We start from the raw sequence: 17,091 nt of genomic DNA on the forward strand, positions 1-17,091 counted from the left end.
CGGGTACCAGACCCTCTCAACATTCCTTGGGCAGAAGGAAACGAATATTGTACAATTTGATGTCCTTGGGCTCTTCTGCCCAGATCTGGGTTGGGGTTTTCTCATAAGGTGGTATGGGAATTGGTACCTGGGGGAATGAATTAGCAGTAGCTCAGTGCACCAGGAAGGACTTGTTTCATTTTTGCTTTTCAGTGGAGAGGGGAGCCACATATCGGGGCAGAGCAATGGGCGGGACCCCCAGGCCCTGGCCAAAGCCGTGCAGGTTCACCAGGATACTCTGCGCACCATGTACTTCGCTTGAAGGCAGAACGCTGTTACCTCACTGGATAGAAGAAAGCTTTCCAAGCCCCAAGAGCTGTGCCGCCCAAATCCAGAGGAAGCAAGGAGGAGGAGGAGGGAGGGTAGGGAGGAGCTCAGAAGGCCTTGTTTCCTTCTTTCTACGAAGGGGGCGAAAGGGTGGGGGACAGGGCCAGTAAGCCAGACCACCAGCCAGAAATTTCTGATGTCCACCTCATGACCCCCACCCCTCACCCATCTTGTCACATCTGGCCCTGACCCCACTGGACCAAGAGGGGCAGCACTGGTGCCCGCCATACACACAGGTGTCTGTTGTGACTCACAGTGCTAAAGACTCATGCCTGACAGCTTGGTAAGGTCGGCTCTGCAGCCCCGCGGACAAAAGCTGGTAGGTTTGGGTTTGATACTTTAGATGGGAGAGTGAGGGGCTTAAAAAAGTGGGTGGGAGGAGGGAAGGATTTTTTAGGAGCCTTAATCAGAAAAGGTCTAGATTTGTTTAAGAGGAAAAACGAAACCAGACCCAGATCAATATTTTAGAATACTAGATGTTTTAATGGGTTGAAAATCCAGTTTGTAGGAAGATTTTTAATGCTAATGGTTTTGGTTGCTCCTCCCCCAGCTGCCACCCCCCTTTCCATTATTCCTTTCTCTCCACTTTTTCTACCCCACCTTACACCTCCTCCCTGACAGACATCCAGCCCCTAGTAAGACTTAAGGCACTATGGCACTTAGCTCTGAAGTGACACGACCCTGTCTTCCTTCCGCCTACTGGTGGGTAACCAGTGCCTTCCCTGTAACGGTAATGCTGCAGAACTGCAACCTTTTGTACCTTTCTTTGGGGGGGATAGGGTGGGGGTGGGAGAGGAGGTAGGTGGGGAAGAAATACCCCTAACCCAACAAGCCTCCAACCAGAGCGCCAGCTATTTTGCATTCGAAGGAATTGACTTCCATATTCATTAAGCTTTTAAAAAGACCACAACCTCAAGATGGTTAAAATCCATTGACATTTGCACTTTCAGACATGACAAGTCTTGGAGCTGCTGAGATGACTGGCCCCTGGCCTTTCCATTTACACCTCCTGTTCTTCCTGTCCCCCCAGTTTCCCCACCTGCCTGGATCTGGAGTTACTTTCATAGCATTTCTCACTCTTGGCTTCTTTTTTTCCCCTGATGGTCAAGTTGCTTATGTTTCAATATTTCTTAACTGGGGTGTCTTATAACAAATGATCTTTAGGTCTAAATTAAGGAAAAAAGAGCAAAAACTAAATGTTATTTTTATACCATAACTTGAGTCTATTGCCAAAATCTGGAAATCCCTCCCATGCCCAATAAGTTTACATCCCAGAAACATTGAGCCATCAGAAGGAACTATGTACCTGACTTGTTCTTTGGCCTGGCTAGGTAGGGGATGGTTATCTCCCTAAGGTGGGGCTCAGGCTCCATCCTTCCCCTGTGCAGATAATATCTTTTTCTTGCTATAGGCTCCCTCTTCTGCACTGCCCTGCACTCTTTCCTGCAAGTTGCATCTTTCCTTTCTCTGGTCCTCTGATACTTTGGCTCATCACAGATTCCAGTGTGTCCTGTGGACAGGCTGGGGGATTTTGCTGCTCCCTATTGCTTCTGTTTACACAAATGAATTTTTCCCGGTTTCCCACTAGGGCATGTGAGTGGGTGGCGTGGGCCTTTGTTTTGTTTTGTTTTTTGTTTTTTGTCTCCCTGGATAGAGGTTGGGTTTGGCTGTCTTGCAGAACTGGAAAAGTAGGGGGTTTCTAGCTTGGTGCCTACTGGCCTTGAGGCAAGGCCCCCTCTTTCCTTAACTGTTAATTTTTTCCTGTCCCACTGCTTGGGATGAGGAGTTGCAGCTTCAGTGTGGAAGTTCCTCTTTAAGGAGCCTGAGTTTGGGTTTACCCCAATCTGGTGATGAAGCCATGACACTTTAGACCTAGCTCAGGCTTGGAGGCTGGTCTGGATCCAGGCCTGTGCGCTTAGAGCTACCATTTCCCCTCCCCAGCAGCCCTTGTACAGACCCAGATTTGCTATGCAAAACAGTCTATCCCAGGTTCTGTTCTGGTTGGCTACTTTGTTCAGCAACTTCACAAAACGTAGCACAAACATTGATTATGGAGAAGGCATCAGGACTGTTGAGTAACTCCTCCTTTACTTCTTTCCTACTGGCTACAGTATGGGATGCCCCATGGGCACAGCCCAGCTGAAGAACAGAATGGAGGGCTCTGGGAGGAGGCAGCTCACTGGAGAGCCTACATTCCTTACACAAGTGCCTAAAGAGAGTGATGCCAACACTCCATCTGCCCTGTCCATCGCCTTCATATACTGTCTACTTCGTGTTCAGTCACCCTTTGGGGAGGGGAGCTCTCTTGGGACAATGGGCTCTGCATGTTCTCTTCTTGGGTGCATTTTGGGGCTGGGATCAGGGCACTGTTCCTGGAGGGTCCAGTCATTCACCAGCATTTGCAAATATCCATAGGGAGCTGGTGGTAGCCACCTACTCTCAGCAACAAGTTTATGTTCTCTCCTTTTTCTCTCTTTGCCTCACTCTCTCCATTTGGGTTTTGAGCTGGGGCTTGCAATGCATTTTTTAGCCCTTTGGCATTGCACATGCTGTTCAAGAAATAAAAAAGCAAGAGAAGCAATTTGGGCGATGGCAAGAAAATAACCTCTTGCTCTGAATTTTTTTTTTTTTAATCTTTGAGACTTGAAAAATACTTTGACCTTGATAATTATTCTTGTTTGAAAGATGGTGCATGCAGATTGAGAAGTGGTGTTAGCAACAAGCTTTGGCTTTCTTGGATTTGGTTTAAGTGGTGCTTCTTACTTGTGCTCTGAGGAAGTGTTGGGGGACCCCAGCCTCATCCTCTTGGACAGGTCTCTTGCTCCCTTCGTTTTACTCTTTTGCCTCTCTTTTCTACTTTTCTCTTTCCTTGGGATCCTTTTCCCTTTTTCAATTCACTAAGCTTGTTTGCTGGCCTGCCTGCCTATGTGATGATGAATTCTCTGCATGGCTACGATAATCCCACTGTTAGCTAGCACAGTCAGGCTTAGCTTCTTGGCTACAGACGACCAAGAATCTGTTCCCCAAGCCCAGTAATGTCCTCTCTGGGCTGGACTGCCATCAAAGTTACTCAGCAGGCATGCCTACCTGGCATGAAATCCGGGGGCTTCTGATAACTTCCACACGTGTCCACTCCTTGGAGTAGGTTTCTCTCATTGCTTTTTCTGGATCTGGTTCCATTTCTCTCTACATGGGACCTCCCTTTTCTGAAGACATCCTAGAGTTGAGCTACTTGGTTTCCAGGGTTGGAGGGTTAGGGGGATGGACATAGGGGAAGAAGAGAGTGATGGGAAGAGAATGGAGAGAATTTGGATAAAAGATGGGAAAGAGCACTGTTCATTGATCATTTTTCTAGTCCAGTCTGACCCATTGGGGGTTGAGGTGCTACTGCTGAACTCAGGATAAGCCTGGAGCTGTTGTTGTTCATGGGAACTTAGGCTTAGAATAATGTTGAAGAAGAAAGTATCTAAAAGCGTGAAACCTCCCTAAAAAGCTCCTGGTTCCCATGTACTGGATAGCTCCTCTGTGGCCTCCTGTTTGGCTAAACAACAATGTTCTTGGATAGTTTGGGGTGTTTTTCTTTTTTCTTTTTTTGTCCAGAATTCAGTAAATGAGGCTGACACTCAGGATGGGCAGCCAAGGGGACATTTTGACTTCTTAGCTGGCCCATGGGTTATCTGTCTACAAGGCTGGCGAGGCAGTGTTTTAAACCTGGCATCATGTGTAACAAAGAAGAATGGAAAGTTCCTTCCCTTTCAGGGTGGAAAGTCCTCTCAAAACTAGCCAAAATGCATTTTTGGAAACTACATTGGGGGAAGTTATTTTTTATATTTACTGGGCCTAGGCCAATCTAGGATGGTAGCTGGGATGCCTTCCTTCTTAAAGTCTGATCATGGCAGGGATATGCAGGGCACTCTTTCCTATTTAGCCTTCTAAGCAGATTGGGGAGAAGGGATTCTCTGGTTTTCTCTTCCCTCCCCCCACCCCCTCCTTTTATTAGGACTTGCCTTCTCCCTGGGCAGGGAGAGAGGCTAGGTTGGTGCTCTCCCCTTACTCTATTCCTACTGACTTAGAACCTCCGGCTGCTGTTTGGGAGCCTAAGAAAGGGAGTGGAAGTAATGGGCTCAAAACAAAACAGAATAAGGTGGGGAGGGCAAAGTTCCTTCTTTAAAAAGGAAAATAGGAAACTCTCCAAGGATTGTGCAAGTAAAGACAATGTGTCGAATGCACTGAGTCCCCTGGTGTAGTAGCAATAAGGAATAATGAAATGACTTTCCTGTGCACGGTCCAACCTGATTGGTGTGTGATGTTGCACTTAGCAGCCATCTGGTGGGCATGTGTGACTACTCTGGGTTTCACTTTAGTTTCTAAACTTTTTATCCCTCTCAAGTCCAGCATGGATGGGGAAATGTCCCTGAAGCCCCACAGCTGTGTACTTGTTTGCATTTGTTTCCCTTTGAGACTTGTGTTTGTGTCCTGCTTTGAGCTGTACCTTGTCCAGTCCATTGTAAAATTATCCCAGCAGCTGTAATGTACAGTTCCTTCTAAAGCAAGCAACAGCAGCAGCACAATTCTGTGTTTTATAAAGACAACAGTGGCTTCTATTTCTAAAGTGCGGTCTCTCTCTCTCTTTTCCCCCACCCCCATTAGCAAAGCAAACTGTTGGGATTAATCATATGTGATAGATTTTAGGTTAGAGTAATAGATTGTTATAAGAGCAGAACCATTACTTCTAGAGGAAAATGGATAAAAAACACCAGAGTATTGAAACTGCAGATTGTATGTAATCATACGTCACAAGGCCTCCATTTATTCTTCATTCAACAAACCATGTAAAGCACTGTGTCCAGCAGTGTTGTTAGGGGAGATGGCAAACATAATTCAAAAAGGAGGAAAACCATGTCTCTCTCCTTAAGGAGCTTAAAGTTTGGCGGTGGTGGGTGGGTATGAGTGGCCAAATGGTTCCCTGGTACAGGAGAGAAATGATGAAGGACTGAAACAAGGCTGTAAGGCTATACACCAGTGAAGATAGGAAAGGGAAGATTTTTGAGAGACACTCAGAAAGAATTAATAGGACTCAATAGATGGTGAAAGAGGAATAGACACTAATGCTCATGTTTCTGCTTGAGCAATGAGTATATCGGGACATTCTTCTAACCAAGACTAGGGGAGAAGGGAGACTAGACGGAAGGTGGTGAATTTTGTGAAGCGAGTTAGCCTTGTATAGATGGAGTTTGGAGGTTCCCATGAGGCAACAATTTTAAGGTTTCCAGTAAACACTTATATTTTGGTGCTCAGGGAAGACTATAAAACTGTAGTTGTAGATAATGGGATTCATACTCCTATATATGGTAGGTAAAGCCATAGGAATAAACAAAATAGCTTAGAAAAAGAGCGAGAAAAACATAGTATCCAGTTCTGGAAACACAATTTAAAGGATGAAGACAGGAAGCTCAACCTAAGAAGACAGTCAAATCACTAGTAGATACCTTGTATATTTTTTACTTAATGAGGTAGGAGAAAAAAGAGAATGGAATAGGATCCAAGAAGGGCGTAATCAACAACATGAACTGCTGCAGTGAGGAGGAGGTATTTTTTTTCTACTCAGTTTACCATCCTCCACCCCATCTTCTTTGGGATCTTATAACTATATGGTCATTCAGTATTTCTTGAAAATGAGCATTGGAAAAACCTAATTTAAATAAAGCTAAGTCTAGGACTTCGAGTTGTTCATCACAACCACCACTTCCACCTCCAGCTTCCTCCTGTCCTCAGGAGTTACTTGTAAAAGAATAAAATAAACAAACCTAATTTTGTTCCTAACCAGTGTCATAGATGGTGTTCCAGTGCACTCGATAGCACTTAGCAGCTTGCTCTATTTATTTTCATGACTTGCTTTCTCCAGAGCCTATGAACTCTTAGGAGCAGAAACTACATTCTGTTCATTTTTTTGTCATCGCAAGGCCATAGAATATATATCTAGGGATCAATATTTGTGAATAGAATTGAAATGATGTAGAAATTTTTGGTTTGTGAGTACAGAGGGGGGAGTCAAGAAGTGATATTGAGTGCACAGGATGGACTCAGCATTCCTGACTCTTCAGGTAAGCAGAAACTTAACCAGATTACCATCATCTTTCTTACTCTCGTCCCAACTTGGTGATTCTGTGGTTTTGTACCTCAAGCTGATGGTACAATTGTCAAGCATGTAAGTTCTGGCATTCCTCCCTGGTAGTGCTAGAGCACTGTTATTTCTGTGTAATGGAGGAAGATGGCTCAGAGATGGATTCTGGCACAAGGCCCAGTGAGAAATTTTCAGTGGCAGCTAGTGTGTACATAAATGGGCCTAACATTCCTCTGGAGGCCAAGTGTTGTGACTTCAAACTGCAAAGCTAACCTGTGTCTACCACCTGTCAGATTCCCTTGAGAGCAAGCCGACCGTACCCAGCTCCTTTTCAGCAGCTAGGGTTAGTGAGGTTGATCAAACTTGAGCAAATTGGAACATGGAGAGTTGTCCCAGTTAAAATAAAACTTAAAGTAAATCTGTGCCCCTCAATGAAGCAGAAATAAAGTATTTAGCAGAGTAAGTGGGAGGATGATCATTATGACACATTTTTGTGACAAATTTCAGTTTTAGAAATGGATGTTCAAAGATTTCAGAATTTGCCTCTTGGTTGCTTACTCAAGAGAAAAAGACAGTGGGAACCTAAGGCCTAATTTGTTTGGTCCTGGAGCTCAGGCTTTTTTTTTTTTTTTTTTTTTTTTTTTTTTTTTGAGTTAAAGCTTGTCCTAACATCCCTGGACATCCCTCTTTAGTATTGGTTGAGCAGCCTTTCCTTTGCCCTGTCAATTGGCAACATACACTGTAGCACATTCTTATCTAGGAAGTGCCTTGTAACAAAATGAGGCTATTTGTTGGGTATCTCTTGGCTTAGCAAAACCCAAAATCTGGCAATTAGGGTTTGGTGGCTAAATGAAAGAGTTATGTAGCGCAAAGAGAGGACTGGTTTCAAGTTCTGAGCCTGGGCCATCCCCAGACTGCTGCCTGTACTGCTTGAATGGAAAGTAGGATTAAATTGTAGCAGATAGCTCACCTATTTGTTTCTAGCTTTCAAGCCAGTTTATTCCTCTGGCTATAGGCTGAGGAAATGTGGCAAGCTTAGAAGCCGCAGAGCATGACAGCAGCATTCCTTTAAACTATCAAGGAGGAACTGGGAAAGTGGACTTGCTGGAGATGAGGTACATTTAAAAGTTCTCCACTTAGCACCACAACTGCCTTCCCCAGGATACCATTTCAAGGTTTTTTTAGACCATTGTGGTTTACCCTGTAGGAACAGACTGTCCCTTTGTTCTAGACTGCAGAAGCTTCAGCACTATCCTCTTGGCAATGTCTTTTTGGGACAAAGAAGCCAATTGGGACCTTTCTAGGGAGCCCTCTGTCCCTCTTCCCCACCTTCTGAAGGCGAGGAACTTTCCTCTTAGAAGAGACTGGGAGTTCCCGGCCATGTTTTTGGAAAAGGCCTATGGCTTGTTAATGGACGTGACCTGAAAAGGAGGAGGTGCTTGGGTAATTTGAAGTATTTGACTAGGTGTTTTGTACAGTATGTTGTTATGTATCTTCATGGCATTCATGTGAAGTAGTTTATCACATAACATTATCACATTCAATTGCACATAACAAACCCCCAACTATATTGGCTTAAATAAGAAACTTACTACAAAGAAGTCTTGATTTAATATGGCTCCAAGATTGGCTAATTCAGTCACTCAGTGATAATACCAACAAACCAGATTCTTACAATCACTTTCCTCTGCTATTCTGTGTTGGTTTATCTGCATACTAGTTCACCTCAGTGTCCCAAAGTGGCTACTGTAATTCCAGGAAGGAAGTGCAAATAAGGCAATCCTTGGAAGCCCCAGCAGATCTGGCCTGCCTCATTCACTAGAAATGGGTCATCTTCCCACTCCTGCCACTGGCAAAGCAAATGAGATCATCTATCATGAGTGGCTTAGATTAGGAGTTATCCTCTGAGTCATGTGGATTAGAAAGACAAGTTTTGACTGCTACGCAAGAAAGAAGGGGATAAGGACTCCTGGGTAGGCATTCAGCAGTGTCTGCTCTGCCTAGGTGCTCTGGCTTTTAGAGATGAGGAATGTGAGGTTCAGAGAGAGTGACTTTCTTGGAATCATATATAGTAGCAGCGGGCCTCAGTCTCAGCTCTGTCCCAAAGGCCAATATGTTTTATACTGTGTTCTCCTGCAGTACAAAATAGCTTTCTCTCTGCTGTATAAAAACTGATGGTCCAGGAGAATATTTCTGAACTTGAGTTAAGTTGAGGATCATCCAGTGATGTTTATCTAGTACAGGAAGCCTAGGAATGCAACTTTCAGAGGGCATGGATTTCTGTGTTCCTTAAATGCCTGTAGTATTTTATAGTTCTCCCTTCTGAAAGCAAGCAGTGCCACAAGGGATAAGGACAGAATTTTAGCCTGAGCCCCATTCTTGAAGCCCATTCATTCATCCATCCGTCCCACAAATATTTATGGAATGTAGCTATGTGCCAGGCATTGGGGCACATAGGCTAAGCACTAGGCACTGGGGCTATGACAGTTAAATACACAAAGACCCTGCTCTATGGCCTTAAGGGCCAACTCATTTGGGAATGAGGTTATCCAAAAATAGGGTATGCATGTGGTCAAGGGAGAGCCTCTTACAGTTTGCTTTTGGCAGAATTATTGGACCTCTTGCCTTCCTACTTGATATTACAATTCATGAACCTTTTACATGGGCTCACTCTAAAGAGGTGGTGAAGTCCCTGAATAGCAGAAGCAGATGGGAAGGCTTTATTGACATTAAATTGGACTGAATTAGGAGGTCCAAATCCTGCCTCATCAATGTCAACAAAGAAGACAGTGCCTACCCCTCAAGTGCTCATCACCATAACCATGTCTGTTCTGGGAGATGACAGTGAAGCCTGCAGTCACTTAGTCACTTAGTCTGGAATCAGTTCCAGAATGGGAAGTTGAGGGTGTGATAGAACCTTGCACAAGAGTTGGTATTTACCCTGTTGGGGTGCTGCTACTGACTTGGATTCTGTGTAGTCAGGTATTGAAAATTTAGGATACAGTGTTTCATTTGGTGACATTTAATATTTTGAAATGGAAATTTTCTGTAAAAGGGTTAATGGTTTGAAGAAGAAAGGCAGAATTGAAGTCAGGTGGGTTTGAATCCCATCCATTTATGAAATGTTTATTGTAATAGGTGCATGTAATAAGTGCTTTAAAATGTTAACTATAGTAAACTTTTTTTATTCACTAGCATGTAGTTAGGGAGGATTTTCTCTGCTTTATATACATTACCTAACTTCATTAACCATTATATAAGGTATATTTCTCTCCATTTCTCAGATAAGAAAACAAGCCCAGAGGCTTAGTGATTGATGCAAAGTCCCACAGTGACTTAAGTGATGGGGAGGCGGGGGGGGGGGGGGGGGTGGCACTGAAGATAGGATATTTTTTCTCCTTTTCCTCTTTGTTTCAAGCTTTAAAAAGCAAAAGTACTTTGATTTTTAAAAGTCTAAATGATGTTCTTACTGATGTTTGGGATATAGGCAAAAATCAGGAATCATTCTTCAGCCTTAAATAGTTATCACCTCTCATTAAGGCAACATATGAAGGACCTACTATTTCCTAGCGAGTGTGCTGGCCATCGTAATCTTACAAAGCTCACAAACTAGTGCGGGAGGGGGCACACAAACTAGTAAGGAAAACAAATTACAGATTGGGAGGATTATTAAGGAAATGCTGTGATAGAAAAACGGGCCCCCATCATAAATCGGTGATCCGGAAAAGACCTCTCTGAAATAAGTCTTAGGTTGAGGTATAAAAAGAAGCATCGCGGGGCTGGAGAGGGAAGAAAAGGTGAGTGTGAAGAAAAAGGAGAGGCTCTGTTCCTGGCCAAGGGAAGAGGGGCGCCAGGTCGGAAAGGGAAGCGCTTTGCCTGTTGTGGGAATTAGCAGATCAGTATAGCTGTAGCATAGTGATGAGGAAAAGTCTTGCTTGAGGAGAAAGGAAGGGCCCATTTACGCGGTGCGTTTTGGCACCGGGAAAGCGTGATCTCAGCGTGATGAGACGCTATTAAAGCGTTTCAAACAAGGAAATTAATCCGATACGTTGTGTAATGTCCTCTCAATCCTCTTTTCCCAAGCTAAATTGCACCCCCTCCCCCCCCCCCCCCCAAAATGGTCGTCAAAGCAACCCACGGACTTGGAGTGATCAATTATGGTGGTCACTTGACCGCCTGCTGAGGAGGCGGCGCGTGGTGCCGCCCAGGCGGGGCGGGAGGGGCTCCTTAAGGAGGGTGGCTCTGTCCTAGACGTGCTCTGCCCTAGTCACTCTCAGCTGCAGGTCCGGGCTTTGCTCCTCAGACCGGCCACGCTCCAGGTAGGCTCCTCCCCAGGTAAGCTACCCGCTCAGCGTTGTCGCCTTCAGCCGGCACGGCCCAGCACTAGGGTGGTGCTAGGAGTCCAGCCCCTCCGAGTTGTCTCCGGCCGGTACGGTACTGCTGAAGACCGTGGGAGGGCCCGCCCGTCGCGCGTGCCCCACGGGAGGGCCCGCCCGTCGCGCGTGCCCCACGCCCCGCCCAGCCTCGGCGCCGGCTCCCTGACACCTCCCCCGCTTCCTCCGCGCCGGCCGCGCCCGCACCGACGTCGCGCCCGCACGGCTTGGGGCGGAGAGGCGAGGCTTGGACGTCGGGCGAGTCCGGGCAGCGGAACTGACGCCAGCGGGCTTCCGGGGGCGGCCCCCGGGGAGGTCGGCGGCGGCGCCGCAGTCGTGGAGGGGCAGTGGGAGCGTAAGCGGCCGCGGGCGACGCAAGTTCCGCACGGGGTTCTCCTCTCCTCGATTCACGCTTCTCCTTCCTCTCGCCTAGTCGCACGCTGCCTCCCCACGGCGGCTCTTCCTGACGAGAGCTTTCGGAGTGCGGTAGCTGAGGAGAAGCCATCACCACCTCGCCTCGGGGCCGAACGAGGGTGCCTGTCGCGCCTCGTCGCCCCCTGCGCTGCCTCCTTGCCCCCAGTGGTGGGCGCCCTTCTCGCTCGAAGCACTCCCCCCAGCTCCATGAATGGAAATCGGCTCCGCAGGTGAGCGAGTCCGAGCTGCTGGCCTGGTGGGTAGGGGTGTCCCCAGAGCATCGTCGCTCCCTCCGCCCCTGCCCAGGTGCGAGAAGTGCGCGCGGGCCCCGCGGCTCTCCCCCGCCCCCCGCGCGGCCCCTCCCCCGCAGCCCCGCAGCCCCGCCGCAGTTCCCCGGGGCCCCTGAGTAGGCGAAACTGCGGGGAGGGGGTACTGTTTAAAGGATTGAAGTTTGGGTATCTCCAGGCGGTATTACTCTTTTTTTTTTTTTTTTTTCTGGAGTCTAGAAGGGTTTGTCGTCTTTTTTTTGTTATTCTAATTGAAGGTGTAAAGGCGTGCGCGTCCTTTAACCGGGTTGTGTGTCCCATGGAGGCGCTGGGCGGTCAGCTCTCTTACCTCTTAAGGTAGTTGTGAAGCTACATGGAGATAACGGAGGAGTGTTAAGTTTGAAATAGGTATTACTACAGCGTCAAATGCAAGATGGCATTTCATCCATCCCCGATTTCTCTTCTGATATTTGCGGCCGCATGGTATGTAGTTACTGAGGATTTCGGAAATGTCATATCGGCCCAGATTACAGCTTACGTGAGGAGGTGGATCTTAAAATTGCTGACAATATATTTTTTTCATTCCTCATTCCCTAGGAAAACGGATATTATATTCTTGGCAATTTAGAATTAAAAAAAAAATTCTTTTCTCTCCTTGGGAAAACTGCAGTCTTTAAGGAAAATTGACATGGGCAGTACTTACCTTGAAAAAAGAAAAAGCTTTCTTTATGGTTCTAAAGTAATTAATTGAGAGACATAAAGTAGGTGTTACATAACCGTTTGCTTTCCAAAGGGTAAGACTTAATATGTTAAATTTGAAAGTGTGCTTTATTCAGACAGTAACAAATTTGTAAGTTAATTTTCAAAATATTGGTGGGAGGGGGCGTCATGTTACTCATGGGACCGCAGGTCCCTGAAGTTCACATCTCATTTTGCCAGTTTGGGAAGTGCTTGAACGTAAGAAAAACTTCAATATAAGGAAACCAGGGACATAACGATAACAAAGGGTTTGTTATGATTAGGTTAAGAAGTATAATTGTCAATAGATGCAAACAGCACTTAGGATTTGTAGAGGTGGGATGAGGAGAGGGGCTTATTACAAGTTTCACTCTATGAAATTTTCTGTAATCGGTTTCTCCCATTTCTCTTTCTTCTGTAATCTTCATATTTTCTTAAAAAGGGAAGTTTTGTAGATTGTGAAGAGTTTTACACTTTTGTTAATCATTGGTTTGTGTATTTCTGAAACTGTGTCCTGCCTTTTTAATTTTTTAATTTTCTACTGTACTGTTTAGTGAATATGATGATCTCGGGCTATAGATAACTTTTACATAACTGCCCTTTCGTCACGCCTGGAAAACAAAACATGAAAGTTAAACACTTTATTGATTGTCCTAATATTTTAAAAGATAGTTCAGTTTTTTTTTTTTTAAAGTTCTTTTGTCCTTTGGGTTTTTCATACAAAATTATGCCTCAGGGTGTGGACAATATCTTAGAAAATATTTCTGAAGTCCAACCACCTAGCCAACTGGTCCAACTAGCCAGGTACGATTCAGTAAATGCTCCTATGAATTCTTAAGCTATAGATAAGTTTTACATCTTTTTGCATGTGTCATTGCTGAAATTTATACCCGTTAAATTGTCTTCACATCTGGGGAGGTAGAGTTAGATAATGTCTATCTCATCTTAGATATCTTGAAACTCAAAAGTTCGTTCTTCAGGGATGCTTATACATGATTAATTGTAATAATGAAGTTAAAATATAGTCTGTCTCAAGGTTGTCATCATCAAAAACAAAATTTTCATTCCTCCTGAGACTTACATGTAATTGTTATGCTGCGTGTGAAATTGAAAGCACAGTTGGGCAAAATGTGCAACGAAGTTTTAAATCCAGAATTGGACAGGTATAGAGAGGGGTGCCTGGCTGGTTCAGTGGAGTGTGTGATTCTTGATCTCAAGAGTTGTGAGGGAGAGCCCCACCATGGGTGTGGAGATTACTTTAAAATCTTTAAAAGGAAAAATAAAAAAAAAGAATTAGACAAGTATGTATTTTGGTTTAAAATTTTTTAATACAGGTGAGCCTCGGTGGCTCAGTCAGTAGAGCATGTGACTCTTGATCTCTGGGTCGAGAGTTTGAGACCCACCTTGGGTGTAGAGATTACTTAAACAATTTTTTTTTTTTGGACATAAATGCTCTCTGATAGTCTGTTGAGTCAATGTTGGATCTTTGTACCAATTTTTTTCAAAGTTTTGTGTGTGTGTGTGGAGATTCTTAGGAATTATGACAGGATATTTTATTTATTTATTTATTTATTTATTTATTTATTTATTTATTTTAAACGTTTATTTATTTTTGAGACAGAGAGAGACAGAGCATGAACGGGGGAGGGGCAGAGAGAGAGGGAGACACAGAATCCGAAGCAGGCTCCAGGCTCTGAGCCATCAGCCCAGAGCCCAACGCGGGGCTCGAACTCACAGACCACGAGATCGTGACAAGAGCCGAAGTCGGACGCTCAACCGACTGAGCCACCCAGGCGCCCCTATGACAGGATATTTTAAACGCTAGTTGTTACGTGGATACATAGAAAACTTAAAATTTACATTGGAAGACTTAGGGTACAAATACTATATAATTGTTTCTCACTAAAAGTTAATATTTGTTCTTCCTTTTTGCACGTAATACTTAAAGCGACTTTTAAGGGTGTCCTGTACAACGTACTGATTTGATTTAGTACTATGTGAACTTTGATTTAACCCGAAAAGGTGGCACAGTTGGGTTTTTAGCTATAACAGTAGTTTTGCATTTTTTCCTAGAGGTACTTCCGATGGAACACTGTTTTTTATGGTTTAGTTACATTTGGACTAAAAGTACACATTTTGTTTTTATTTACAAAGGTTTTTTTAAAAAAGTAATCTCTGTACACAACGCGGGGCTTGAATTTACAACCCCGAGATCCAGAGTCGTGTGCTCTACTGAGTCAGCCAAGCACCCCTAAAAGCATATGTTTTAATTCCAAATAAAGTGTGAATAGAAGCAGAAATGTACATTGAGATATGAGTTCTCATGAGTAGCAATTTTTAGGACATTAATACTCTAGTCTGTATTTTTAGGTAAAGTTAGACTACTGTTTAGGGTAGAAGGAAACGTACTTAGTTGCAATGGAAGAAAAACACTGTTACTTTAAATTAATGATAGGCAAAGTGATTTGACATGTTTGGTAGTTGTTTTATACAAGGGGTGACTAGACCATATTAATGATACTCTTAAATTCATGTTTGGATCTGCATAGTAGTCTTAAGCCTCTACATTTCTTTAATAATAAAAATCTAGAAAAATCATTCAAGAACAAGTTCCAAAGGAACAGAAGTTGCATATATGGAAACTAGATTTGAATGAAATGAATTAAAGTTGTAGATTCAAATTAACTAAAATATATAATGCCATTAGGTTCTCAGTTTAGTATCTAAAATAATCTTTTTAAAATCACTTTGGGATGTAAGTTTTCTCACTTGTAGATTTTTGTCTTGAAGAAAAAAAAATGTCAAAATGCTGCTCTGTCTGGAGAATATGAATTTTGGAGGTAGAAAAGGTTTTTCTACTTGGTTGCTACTTAAATTTTAGCTTGTGCTGTTCTTGAGTGGCCATGATAATTTTTTCCCTAGTATTTGCTGCTCTTGACTGGCAGTGGGACTTACAAAAATATGCGTGATTATTTTGATTTGTTTTAGAATTTAATTTCTCTGATAGTGATAGAACACCCTGAGGGAATATTGAAAAGGAGGCAAGAAACAATTTTGTTCTTCTCAACAAAGATTTAAAGGAGAAAAAGAACATATAGGTAACTCTCAAATGTAATTTGATTAACATGATAAAGACCTTTAAAAATTATCCGTGATTCCATCACCCTGATCACTTTTTAAATTTCTAAGCCAGATTTCAAACTAGTAAATCTATTTTTAAAAAAATAAGGAATTAAGTAATTGAGGAAAGTGGCTAGAATGAATGAAATGATTTCAAGATGCTACTCCCTTTTGCTCTTTTGGAGACTACTATGTACTAAATTGTCAACTTAGATTTAATTCATATTAATTTATATTTTCCAGTGGGAACATTGTATTTGTTTGGTTCTATAAGCCTGGCCTGAGAGCATGCAAAGAGGCCTGGGGCCCTGTAAAGGGATATTTCCTGGAAGAGTTCTCTGTTGTATATGGAAAAACCCTAGTTTAGAATAGAATTCTTGCTAAACTGACATAAACTATTGTATTCTAGTTGAATACTATGTTGCTTTGTATCACAAGCATCTTTTTCACATTGATTTTTATAGTCTTTAAATACTTGAGGGTCTATCTGAAAGATGAAGTAAGTAAATATTTTGTTAATCTAACAAAACATTTATGATACTTAAAACTAGTATCTAAAGTAATTTATAGGGGATTTTTGGTTTTGGTTTTTTTTTAATAGATGAGGGAATAAGGTGAGTGATAGTTCTTTTTTTGGGAAAGAAAAACTAAAAATATAACTTAAGAATAGTATCCTTCCCAAACCTATTTAGTGTTCATTTGTTGGAATAAACAGTATTCACCAGACATTCCTACTTCTAATTCAGTTGTCTAGGATACCCAATAGACCCCCATTCTTGGCTCATTAACAAAACAGATGTGAGAAAGAATATTGTGTGGTTTTTCAACCATAATGGTTATGCTGTTAGGATACATGAACAGCCTTTCTGTATTTGGAGTTTCTGTAGTTTTCTGCCATTATCTGTGTTAATATTAACAACTTTCTTTGACTAATCATTGCTTTAAAAAAAAAAAAGACTATTGAGATTTAGCAAAACCATGTTAAACAGTGTTTTTTCTTAATGTGGGTTTTTTGTGATTTGGTTAAAATAAAAAATTATTTTATGAAATACATTATTATGAAATAATAGTGAAATAACTTATAAGAATTCTTTGTTTTGTATCATCCAGTTTTTTCTACATTATAAAACTACATTATTTCTAAATTGTCAAGTTTTTGAGAAATGAGAAGGTATCTACAGAATATAAACATGAGATATTTTTGTATTTTTCATTTGTGGAAGGAATTTTGCAAGAAAATATTCTCAATTGTAGATTTACATAATACTATTTTTGAATCATTACCAATACTTGATATTTTAACTGAAGTTCATTAGTGTGTCTCAGAATTAAAAAAAAAAAAAAAAGGTTAAAAAATAGATTGCAAAATGGGTTAATACCTTAGCAATGAAGTCTTTTTTTTTTTTTTTTTTTTTTTTTCCACTTTTTGAACAAGAAAGTTCTGCCTTCTAAATTAGGACTTGATCTATCTGAATATTTAACATAAACATGGCATTACTCTAAAATTACTCAAAAATTTTTTATGTTTTTTTTTTTTTTTAAGAAAGAGACAGAGTGCTAGCCCGGTAGGGGCAGAGCGAGAGGGAGACACAGAACCAGCGAGGCTCCAGGCTCTGAGCTGTCAGCACAGGGCCTGATGTGAGGCTCAAACTCACGAACCATGAGATCATGACCTGAGCCACCCAGGCGC

General features: G+C 42.7%; 2 protein-coding genes across 6 annotated transcripts in view; both read left to right on the plus strand.

Moving 5' to 3' along the window:
• AGO1 (argonaute RISC component 1) overlaps positions 1 to 6,189 on the plus strand; it is a 37,429-nt gene extending 31,240 nt beyond the window's left edge. For 2 of the 5 annotated variants that reach the window (XM_042996472.1, XM_007092463.3), the window contains exon 19: positions 193 to 6,189. In XM_042996472.1, the coding sequence (XP_042852406.1) occupies positions 193 to 301 (109 nt within the window). In that variant the 3' untranslated portion in view covers positions 302 to 6,189. The remainder of the gene's footprint in view (positions 1 to 192) is intronic. The other 3 variants (XR_006221207.1, XR_006221206.1, XR_006221205.1) reach the window with 3 other exon arrangements.
• Positions 6,190 to 11,177: 4,988 nt separating this feature from the next.
• The window catches only part of LOC102957432 (protein argonaute-3), a 114,261-nt gene continuing 108,347 nt past the window's right edge, over positions 11,178 to 17,091 (plus strand). The window contains exon 1 of the mRNA XM_042996471.1: positions 11,178 to 11,507. Coding sequence (XP_042852405.1) covers positions 11,489 to 11,507 — 19 coding nt within the window. The 5' untranslated portion in view covers positions 11,178 to 11,488. The remainder of the gene's footprint in view (positions 11,508 to 17,091) is intronic.

This window comes from Panthera tigris, chromosome C1, assembly GCF_018350195.1.
Source record: "Panthera tigris isolate Pti1 chromosome C1, P.tigris_Pti1_mat1.1, whole genome shotgun sequence".
In the NCBI taxonomy this organism is placed as follows: domain Eukaryota; kingdom Metazoa; phylum Chordata; class Mammalia; order Carnivora; family Felidae; genus Panthera; species Panthera tigris.